We start from the raw sequence: 12,352 nt of genomic DNA, 5'->3' as shown, positions 1-12,352 counted from the left end.
GACAATTAGCAATTCACTCTCAGGTATATACCCTAATACATACATATATGTACCAAGAGACATATACAGGAATATTCACACCAGCACTATTGATAATAACTAAATAGTGTAAACAACTCAAATGATCATCAATAGGAGAATGGATAAATAGTAGCATATTTATATACTGGATTACAATACAGCAATGAGAATGAATGATTTATGACTACACACAACACTATGGATAATCTCACAACCAACATTAAGCAAGAGAAGCTAAACACAGAGTACATACTGTATGATCTCACATCTATAAAGTACAAACAGGCAAACTAACCTATGATATCAGAAGTCAGGAGAGTTGTTACCCATGGGGATGGTAGAGTCTGGAAGTCTAAGTAGGCTTCTGAGATGCTAGTAATATTCTATTTCTTGATCTGGTTGGAGGTTTCACAACTGTGTCCACTTATACAAATTCACTCATCTGTACACTTGTGATTTGTGTTCTTTTCAATGTGTACATTATAAAAGTTATATATGTATAAAAGTTACTTTAAAATTAAAGCAAAACAAATAAGAAAAGATTATGAAAATCATAAGGGGGAAAACTTTCAACTTTTCTCCCCACTCTAGAGAAAACCAGTTTTTCAATTTCCTTTCCTCCTCTTTCTCCTTACTACCTGAGAAAGGATGAGCTCCTAATTTTGGATTTGTTAGATTTTATGAGCTCTTCTTTTTCACAGGACATCTATCTGATGAATGTTTCATGGAAAACACTTCAGGAAAAGCTGTGAAAACTGACGATACTTTTTTCTTTTAGAAATAAGCAGTAGAAAGTGTCTATTTAGCAGAATCCCCGTCAAGATTTGTTATTATCTATATGTAGACAGTGTCACACATATGATCCTCCATTATTATAAAGTATTATGAAAGAATGTTGATTCTGCTCACCCTTTTTAGCATGGGCCTTATAATTTCCATAGTAAATATGCTTGTGTATTCATGTGCATATTTAAAATAAATGCATATTCATGAGAGTTTGTAGGAATAATAAATAAGCCTGCTTTTTTATTATTGTTAAATAAGGATTCTGTACTACACAGGGAAGGACTTTTGAGGAATGCACTTCAAACATAAAAATTGTATAATAGTATTGATAAAACATAGATAATATGGGTTTTTTAAGATGTGTAAGAAAGATATAGTTCCCTTAAGTCACACATAGCTTAATCCTAAATTTAAAATTTGCCTGGAGCCAAACACAAGTATTAGCAACATCTTCAAACATTTATCAATAGATCCAATTTAACCAAAGTCATAGACACAGGCTAAAAAAATAAAAGTAACAATGAATTCTAGGCAAAAGTCATCATACATGACACCACTCTTGTTTTCAAGTAGTATTGCTCACTAGCAATCCTCATGTCAGGCAAAAATCCATGTACTGTGCCACCAGAAACGATCTCATTCGATGAACACTAACTTAACCCAGTTTTTAGCAGTCCTGCATTGAGAAGCAAAGAGAACAAAAATAACTGTTATCAACTGAAGAGATTATCAACCTCCTCGAGGCCGACTTGGGTGTTCTCTCCTCTGCTCCAACTGCCCCTTGTATATAATCACAGCAAATACCACTTTAATTCTTATCCTGAACCTTATATTCTACTGTATCTTCCCTAAGAGTAAAGAAGATGTCTTATCTATGTATTCACTAGTCCTTGGCCCTTAGCAGGCCCATATTGTACTATGAATGAATCAAGGGAAAAGTAACTATCCACTAGATTAAGAAAAAAATTAGGTTTTCTAAAGCATAGCTACTATAAGATTTAGAATAATTTTAAGCAATTCTTAAGGATTTTTCAAAAGTCGAAAGCATAAATATCGTTCAAGGTTGTATTGTTATTTCCTTCTTCTTTTGTTATATATGGCTATCACTGGCCATGAACAGAAATATAAGATGTCTGTCTTAGTTTCTTCAGGCTGCTATAAAAAAATACCCACAGACTGGGAAGTTTATAGTCAACAGACATTTATTTCTCACAGTTCTGGAAGCTAGAAATCCAAGATCAAGATGCCAGTGTGATTGGATTTTGGTGAAGGCCCTCTTCTGGACTGCAGACTGCCAACTTGTCACTGTAACCTCACATGACAGAAGGGGCTACAGAACTCTTCCATAATGGCACTAAATTCCATGCTTGAGGGCTCTGCTCTCTTGACCTAATCACTTTCCAAAGGCCCCATCTCTTAATATCATCACCTTGGGGATTAGGACTTCAACACAAACATTCAAACCATAGCAATACCTTTTTCTATAAGATATCTGATATCATCTTATAAGACAAGAAAAGACTATCTAAGGGATAAAGAGGGGAGGCAGACTGCTTAGTTTTGAATCTTGGTTCTACCACTTACTAGCTCTCTGACCTTCGGCAAGTTACTTAACATCTCCACTTCTTCAACTTTAAAATGGTAGTAATACTTCTGTCTCACATTATCCTAGAAAATTAAAACCATAATGCATTGTCACTGTATACCATCAGAATGACTAAAACAAAAGATGTAATACACCAATCATTAGCAAGCACATAGAGAAGCCACTACTCGTATACATTGGTGGTGGAAGTGTAAACTAGTACGACCACTTTTGAAAATCTTTGGCACTTATCTATTCAAGCTGAACTTATGCAAACTCTAGGGTGGAGAAAGTGAATTCCCAGATGTACACACTCAACATATACATCTATTCACCAAAAGACACATACTGGGATATTCATAGTAGCCTTATTTGTTATAGACTCAAACCTGAAACTTCCCAAATACCCATCAACAGTGAAATGGATAAACAAATGTGTGATATATTAATACAATGGAACACTATAATGCAAAAAAATGGTGGCTGAATCTCACAAACATAATGTTGAACAGAGGAAGTCAAACTTCAAAGGATATGTACTGTATGCTTCCATTCAAATGATATTCAAAAATTGTCAAAACTAATCTATAATGCTAGAAATCATAATAGTGGTTTTCTTTGACATGGGGGATAAAGATTGAAAGAGGGTGGGAGGGGCTTCAGTTTATTCATCTGGGTGGTATTTTAATAGGTGTGTCCAACTCATAAAAATTCATTGAGCCATTCTCTTACAATATATGTACTTTTCAATATGCATTATACATTAATAGCACATAGCATGTACTCACTATTTATGTTTTTTATTATTAGCAATTACAATACTTATATCATTAATTATAACATTAATAATATTATTAGCAATAATAATAAACAGTCAACTTCCCTATTGCATAGAGGAAGAAACAAATGCAGAGATGCAAAGTGACTTGTCCAAGTCACATAGGTCTAAGCAGTGGCCAAGGAAAAATTAGAACAGTTTCCTGACTCCTGTCTAATATGATTCCCACTACAATGTAGGCCTCCTATATTTTAGGTTAATTTTTACTTTCTGGTTATTATAAAGCTAAATACCAATTTTGTCTTTATGAAAAACACATTGCATTTATGTGCAAAAAGAGAAAAGTTAGGGAAATATTCTGGGTGATTAAAGTTTATAAGATATCAGTTTTAAATCCTAAGTTTATACAAGGTAGAATGTCAGTGTGTGATTAACTTGGTGATATGAAAAATAATAAAAATAGATTGTGATGGCCAGTAAAGGGAAATAAGAGTGCTGCCAATGAAGATTTTGCCAACAAAATGACTTATGTATGTTAATGACTTTTCAAAATTATTTTACAGACCTTCAAATAAAAAGACAAAATTTAGTTGAACCTGGTCATTACATGTGAGATTCTATTCAATAATTAATAATAACCAAGGAGAGGCAAAAAAACATAAAAGAGTAACTAGATGAATTTGGAAAAGACAAGCTAAGCCTTCAACTCACTCTTATTTACCATTTATTATGTGCCACATGGAAGAAATACTAACCAGGAGGCACTTGTGTAGAATCATCTATACCTAGTTGTCCTGTAGTTAAGCCGAGTTCTATGAAGAGTTCTTTCTGAAAAATAACATACATAGAGTTAACATACATCTCAGACTTTGCTACACACATCAGTTAAAAAAATCACCTTCACCTAAACATCACCTTAAAAAAAATCACATTTTTTTTTTTAGATAATTTTTTATTGAAGGGTAGTTGACACACAGTATTACATTAGTTTCAGGTGTACAACACAGTAAAAAATCACATTTTAAAATGAATCTTTGCTTCATTCAAAAAATCTAAAAAAGGAAAGGATATTATTAAGCCTTAAATAGTAATGCATTAGTCCAAAATTTTGCCTTTTTAGGTAATAGGCTAATCAGTAAATAAGGAATGATAATTATCTTTTTGAGCAAAGAACTAATTACATTCAAATCTTTCCCAAGACATACACACACACAAAAAGTACTTACCAATTTTGCCTTCTAAATTCATTGTCTAAAATTACCAATACAATTCTGTATCTGTGCTTTCTATGGTACTTCACTCAGCTTTTAATTAACTAACCACTGCAAATATCCAAAACAACTTAAATTAATTTTAAAGCAAAATTAGACTACCAAGTGCTCTGCTAAAATAAGTATAAATCAGATTTTTTTCTCCAGACATCCTCTACTTATCTAGTAATGTCTAGGGAAAGTAATCATGTTTGTTGGTTATTTTTTAAATATGTAACAATCCAATATTATTCACTTTATTTTTATTCCCTAAGTAATTAAATATTTCTATTAATATTTGCCTCAGCGTTTTGTTACCATTCTAATTGCTAAAACCAAACTTCCTTCTCCTTTAAAAAATGGAATTAGTTTTAATCCTTCATAATTATCTATTATAATTTAAGTTAGTAATTTATTTGTGTCCCTCATAAGAGCTATTCAGTGTAACACACACACATTTCATTTTTGTATTGATTTTAAATAACTGCCAGTATATTTCAATTTTTAATTAAACTTGGCTTTTATCTGTGTTTTTAAAAAGCACTGCAATTATGTTACCAACTTTAATAACTAAAAAGGTAAAAATTTAATGTTATTCTTCCATTTCAACCAGTCTTCCATTTGTTTTAAATATTCTTCCTTCATTGAAATCATTAGAATTGTTGGCATAGTAGTGGACTTAATAAAAACTGAACCACGATACTGAGCTCTAGTTACAACCTGCTGTTCCACATGACTGAATTAGTAAACAGGAATTAGTCAGCAACTTCACTTTAAAGCTAATAAGTTTCAGTTTCAAGAAATTTCCTTTTAACACAGATGAGTGTAGGTTTAAGAACCATCTATTATGGGATCATAAGACTCACTGAGTCTCGCCAAGTTCAATACTCCCACAGACAGAACAAAGTCACAGATAAACCATGCCTCCATGAGTCAGAATCATTACATCACCAGGCCACATGATTCAGGAAAAGCAGGGACAACTCTCCCTAACAGCTGCAGGAAAAGGAAAAACTAACCGTACTTTTAGAGCAGCCATAATATTTTGGACTTTAGCCACAGGCTTTTGGTTTTCCAACAGCTAAGAATGAATCCACATCAGTTCCAAGTCCCCTTCAGACAGACAGAAGACATAATTAGTCCCACTCACAAACATGCATTATTCCCTCTCTGCTTCTTTATCTAGCAACCTCCTTCAACTTAGTTCAAATGACTACCTCTGAGCAGACTTCCTACTACTTCCACAAGAATCTGCTACTTCCTTGTCTATACAGCCATAGCACTTTGTATGAATGACTACTAAAAGGACTTCTAACACTTTAAAAATAATTTGCATTCTGGGCCACCATGCCCCACCTCTCACCTTCCCACTTTGTGTAATACTAACTTAATAGTTATTGGAATAAACGTTTCAAGAAGAAAAAGGAAAAAAAGAGAAGGAAGAAAGGAGAGGAAGAAAAAAGGAACAGATAAGTCTAAAAATTACAAATGACAATAGTACAATGAGTAATACCTTGACAATTTGATGATGATCTAATTAAACCAGAACAAAGAGGCAAGAGGGAGAAGATGAGTGTCATTTTTTTCAAAGCTACTGATGTGTTCAGCTGTAAGGCTGCAACTATTTATATCCAGCTGATAAAAGAACATCCTGCACACAAATGCTGTCAGATTGCCCTCTAACATGACTTTTGGGATTAAAGAGTCCACCATCATGATTTCAAGAATATAAGAAAAGATAAGTCTTTTCAACAAGTGGTTCTTGGACAAATGGATATCTACAAGCAAATGGATGAAGTGGGACCATTTCATCACATTATTCACAAAACTAAATCATAAACCTAAATGTAAGAACTCAGCTATATAGCTCTTGGAAGAAACTGTATGCATAAGTCTTCATGATCTTGAATAAGGCAAAGCCTTTCAGATATGACATCAAGTCCAAGCAACAAAAGAAGAAAAATAAATTGGATACCAAAGGTATGATTCCTTTTATGACTAGACAAACTGATTCTAAATATTCACATGAGTAGACAAAGTCATAAGATCATAAAATAGTGTAAATGAAGCTTAAAAACCAGCTACACATATGGAAGAGAGGAGTTCAATGCATAAAATTGCTATACAATGCATATAGAATTTCTACAAATCACCAAGAAAATGACAAGAATGCAGTAACTGTATTAATATTATGTGTGTAATTTCTACAAGAAAACTAAACTGGTATTAAAAATGTAAAAAGAATCCTATATGTCACTAGTAATAAGGTAAATGCAAATTGAACCAACCATTTAGTGTCATTACATGAATTTTATTGGTGGCAGTCAGAAAGTTTGACAGTATCAAGTTTTGTCAAAATGCAAAGAAGAAAGAAATTAAATATAGGTCATGTGTAAACATATTACAACATTTCAAAAAGCAATCTAAGACTCTGCACTCCTGTTTCTAAATGTATTCTTTGTCCAAAGAAACTCTTACATGATTATACCAGAGATATGTATTAAGATGCCCACAGATGTATGGTCTCTATTAGGAAAAAGTTGGCAATATAAATGTCTATAATAGAAAAATGAATAAAGATATTGCTTTATATTCATAGAAAATACACTATGGGAAGTAAAAGAATTGTATTACATCAAAATTAAATATTGTAAACATACATTGATCTCTAAAATAAAGCAGAGATTGAGAAAAGCAAGTCACTCTAAAAAATCAAGTCACATCACTTAGACATACTGAACTTTGGGACAAATAGCATGACTGCATAGGTCATTATTTTCTTCCTTGAAGAGAGGATGAGGTCATTTTCTACATCATAATGTGCATGCTGACTTCTTTCTCCATGAGATCTAAAGTAATTTCATTCAGTTTATGGTCTGCTGTTTAATTTTGGAGAAAATCAAATAATGAAGAAACCCTGCTCTTCTGTGAAGGAATAAAGATAAAACGTATTTTTCACAGGAAAATAAATAAATAAATAAATAATTTGCAAATTAATTTTTTATCAAAGTTGGAGTGGTAATGGTTAATAGTTATATACTGCTTATTACTATGTTCCAAGACAATCTATATGCTTGATATATTCGTTTCCTGAAGCTGCCATAAAAAAAAAAAGTGCACACATTTCCAGTTGCATGCATTCCTTGCAGGGCTGGTAAGTAGCATCTGGTTGCCTGTCAGGACTTCCTATGAAGATCTACCTGACCTACTGACATGCTATGTTTTCTGTCCTATCCTATATCATTCCACAAATCTAAGTAAACCTGTTACCAGGTTATGGCCTATAGTATACTGTTAGTGTGAATATGAATCAAACCTGAAGTAACTATTAGCACTCATACCCTAAGTTAGATATTTCTTCTTTATTTTTTTACTTGTTTGTTTTCATTTTGGTCTCTACCTTTCAAACTGGAAGATTTCAAATATCTGCAGATCCTAGGCTGATCAGTTGCACTTAAAAATGAAGCAATAAACAACTGACTAGAGACTCTGTCTGCAAGGATTGAGCACAGAGTGCGGTGGGCTTCACTGTGAAGTAATTTTATAGCTATCCAGATTCTTTTTTTCTGTAAGAGTTCTCCAAATTTCTGTTAGTCTTTTCTGTGGCATTCTATTGTTGGTGGAGGGTCGGAGAGGAGAAAACAGGGCAGGCTTATGGTGTGGTAGGGGAGGAGGGTATTACTCTTACCATTTGGTCTTTCTGATTCTGTTTCTCAAATAAATACACCTCTGGTCTCTCGTGGGGGGGAAAGAAAAAAAAAAGTTGTTGCTTTCTGCATTTGCAGGGTGGTAGGAGTCTGGGGAGTTTAACACCTCCTGACAGAGCTTTTACGTAATCTCATTTTCAGCTCTATGGCTCACTAATGCCTTCTGTAATATGCAGTATCTCCAATTACTGAGCCTTTCCAAAGATCTACAGAGAAAAATCATCTTGCTTCTTGTACCAATCAGTGTCCAGTCAGGAAATAGAAACCATACCAGAAATATGAACAGGGGAAAAACAGAATTAGCAAATGCAGAAAGCAACAACTTTTTTTTTTTTTTTTTGGAGAATGCACCAAGAAGGAACTAAGAACTAAGGAAAGGATCCCCCTGCCCTCAAGACTGAGACTCAGACTTTCAGAGAGGGAGTGGCTGCCACAGGAATACGCAGGCCTGGGGTAGTCAAGAAATCTGCTGGAGAGTACAGCCTGGAGATGGTTGCAGGCTGCCGAGGTGTGAGGCATGTTCTTCTGGGCCTTCTGGGTGCTGATATGCTGGCTTCCATGCAGGTACCAGGCAGAGAAGCACCTTTCTCCTGCTATGGTCTTGCGGTGTTCTTCTATTGATAAAGCCTAACATCAAGCCAGCTGGCAAAAGAGCCAGCTTCAGTATGATGAAGAAGAGCAAAAAAAGGTAGATTTGGAGCTGACATAACCAATTGAATACTGGCACACTTATCCATACCTCCCATATTCAAAAGGTATTTAGGCTTGACCTTCTTCCATGCTTAAGCCCACCACACTTCCATTCATCATTCTCCCATCAACTTTCTAGCTTAATACATTAATGTTTAGAGTTACAAGTTGTTTCCTAGTTTCACCAAAGACAGTATTTACATTTCTGTGCTCCTTATTGCTTTGGGGTGCTTAAGAAAAGAAGGAATGTCAATTTCTTAACTTTACCATCAGGAGATCTCCTCACCTTTCAATAATTACTCTACTTTAAAACTAACTTCCTCACCAAAAAATGACAGTCTCCAGAGCAAAGTCTCCACCTCATCTTTCTTTCCCTGATCTCCCTCAGTGCCTCACAGGGTTAAACTTAATAAAGGTTGGTTGAATTAAATAAAATGTACATTCTTTAACAAATTTTTATAAAATTCACAACCTGTTTCAATCAGTTTTATAGTTGTACATCAGACATCTGAATCTCAATAAGCTGTCTTAGAAATGTATGCTGTTTATTAAAATGAGGAATAGCAAAAGCATTTATAGGCCAATAAAAGCTTATCTTTAGTCCTACTAGCATAGCAACTCACTCTCAATATAACATATGGGCAATAACAAATAAACTTTTCAATTTATTCATTTATTTAATGAGCAGAGTATCCTACTGGTTTAGGTATATGTTGCACTAAAATATTTTTTGAATGGTGTCTTGTAAAATATGTTAATTTATTTTCAAATGCCTATACTTACCAATTCAGGGATGTCTTTTACTTTCAGAGGAACTTGGATTAAACCCAAATGAGTCCTGAAACTAGGAGAATCACCATTTTCATAATTTGGGTTGCGAAGATTAACTAATACCTTCAAAAACAAATCCAACAAAATTGGTTAGTTTTTTACAGGTTGTTTACACTTTTAAAATTTGCGGTGATATTCTTGGTGTATCACCACAAAACTAAAAACTACTTGGGGTTATGTATAAATTTTAATTACATTCTAAAAGACTACAAAATTGTGTTGAAATGTTAAAATACCACAGACATGCTTTTTAATTTAATATCCCAACTGATGACCTACCATATAAACTTCTAAAAAGTTAAGAATTTAGTTAGAATGGAAACCTTTTGATAGTAATAATAAATAAAAGTTACTTGATTGTAATACATTACCAGGGAAGGTAACAAAAAATTTAAATTGCTTGATTGCAATACCTGCCAGGGAAAATTTTAGAAACAACTCTAACCCTTTTGCGAACAGATATTGACAAAGATGGTGGAACAACAGTGCAGGGTATTAACTCTAAACCAAACCCACAAAGATTAAAAGAAGAAATTCTAGAAACCAAGCTAACAAGAAAGACCATTTACATTTTCTATAAGTAAGCAGATACAGAAAATCTTAGATATTTGTGTGTCCTTTAATCTAGGAATCTTACTTCTAGGAGTATGATTAGGGAAATAATTAAAGATGTTTGCAAAAAATAATACAGGAAGAATGTTCATGAAGTTCTTTTATAACAAAAAATATGAAAAAGTTTAGACATTCATTATAGGAAATTACTTAAATTATGGTTAATTCACATAACAAAATAATGTAATATGCCTCAATTAATAAAGGTAACATAGGTAATGACATGAAAAAATGTTCACAATAATTAAGTTAAGATAATTAGTTTTGTAGTAATGGTAATGTATATTGCTATGTTATGGTATTATGTGTAATTTTTAAATGAGAAATTTTTTCTTTAAAATTTGTTTCCTACGTATGTTTTTTTTTAATTTTTCTAACAACTAACATAGTTTTGGGAAAGAATAATAATAACTTTAAAATATTTTTAAATTGTAGCTCTTGAGGGCAAGATACCATCAAGAATCCAGTGAAGGAGATTATGATGGTAGAAACACTATCATATCCGAGGAAGGCAGTAATGAATTAATAACTAATGGCTGATAAAATGGAATGTGCCATAATGCCAAGAGAGTTTCCTAAAATTGCAAACACTAAATTAAAACTAAAAACATCAGTGGTATTGGCTTTAAAAAATAAAAGATTTAGCAAAGAATCAACAGTGTTAAATATAGACTATGTCCTACTAGCACAGCAACTCACTCTCAATATAACATATGGGCAATAAAAAATAAACTTAAATGGTGACACTTAAGTAAAGACCTAAGGAGTTAGGGAACAGGCAGGCAGGTTACCTGGGGAGAAAGCACTGTAGGCAGGGAAAACAAGGAGTAAAGGCCCTCAGATGGGAGGAAGCCAAGGGACAGCAAGAAGGCTAACAGAGCTGGAGTAGTAAAAGTAAAAGGAGGAAAAGTAAGAGGAGATGGATTCAGAAAAGTAATGGAGTATCAGATCAAATAAGGTGTTTTAGGCCATTGCCATGACTTTGGCTTTTAAGTAGAATGAGATGGGAAGCCATTGGATACCAGAAGAGTGGCTTATTTGGAATTGTACTTGGACTTGAACTAAGAACAGATCCTAGGTAGACAAGGGTAGAAGCAGGAAGAACAGTTAGTAGACTACAGCAACAGTCCGGCCATGAGATGATAGCCTGGACTAGGGAGGTAGGAGTGGTGGTGATAAGAAGTGGATGGATTCCAGACATATTTTTAAGATAAAGTGGACAAGATTTGCTGATGGACTAATAACACGTGAGGTACAAGAGAAAGAGTGGAATCAAAGATGGGTGAGTTAAAATAATTAGTGAGTTCTAACTGCCTACAGAAGAGTTCCACTCAAATACTGGATATGCCTCTCAAACGTAATTCAGCTCATCATCTTCACTAATGGTCCTGTTCCTCTCCTCTATTCTCTATCTCAAGGGAAGTTACCTCTGCCCAATTACCCAATCTAGACTTAAAGGTCATCCTTATCTTTTCTATTTCTCACATTCCCCATATCTAATCAGTTCCCATATCCTCCCTAGAATGTCTTTCAAATCTGTAGAATTCTTTCTATTTCTAATGCTCTTCTCTTGGTTCAAACCATCATCATACCTTGTCTAGACTACTAGAACAGAGAGGGACTAAAAAGGGAAAAGATGCACTGAGCACCTGTATGTGCCAGGCAGCAGGCTACCTGATTTACAATCACTACTTTTTAATCAAAATCTTCCTAATAGATTTACCTGTGTCTAATATTTCCATACTCCATTGTATTGTCCAAGAGCAATTTTTCAAATTGCACAAATGACACAAATCTGATCATGTCATTCCACCCCCTTAATGGCTCTGGGGCTTTTTACATGGTGATCTCTCTGTCTGGAGATATTCTTATATCATTTCTTTCACAATTTTCCCTTATTAATACATATATTTACCCAACAGAACCTACCTCAAGAAAATCCTTAGGTGCATAAACAGGTCTGAAAAGGCTTAAATCTAGAATTAGTAAGAGAGATTAAAACAAAATTTAGTTAATTTATTATATGAATACATATTAGTAATAAATGTTAATGGTCTTTCACACATTGCTGTGCAGCTAGATTAATTCAAAC

General features: G+C 33.8%; 1 protein-coding gene across 6 annotated transcripts in view; it reads right to left on the bottom strand.

Annotated features, from left to right (window-relative positions):
• Positions 1–12,352, bottom strand: part of TBC1D19 (TBC1 domain family member 19) — a 147,442-nt gene that overhangs the window by 76,088 nt on the left and 59,002 nt on the right. For all 6 annotated transcript variants that reach the window (XM_057502139.1, XM_057502138.1, XM_057502140.1 and 3 more), the window contains 3 exons: positions 12,190–12,236; positions 9,601–9,711; positions 3,926–3,998 (listed from right to left, as the gene is read on the bottom strand). In XM_057502139.1, coding sequence (XP_057358122.1) covers positions 3,926–3,998; positions 9,601–9,711; positions 12,190–12,236 — 231 coding nt within the window. The remainder of the gene's footprint in view (positions 1–3,925; positions 3,999–9,600; positions 9,712–12,189; positions 12,237–12,352) is intronic.

Source organism: Manis pentadactyla, chromosome 5 (genome assembly GCF_030020395.1).
Source record: "Manis pentadactyla isolate mManPen7 chromosome 5, mManPen7.hap1, whole genome shotgun sequence".
Taxonomy (NCBI): Eukaryota; Metazoa; Chordata; class Mammalia; order Pholidota; family Manidae; genus Manis; species Manis pentadactyla.
This window is presented reverse-complemented; position numbering and strand designations above follow the sequence as displayed.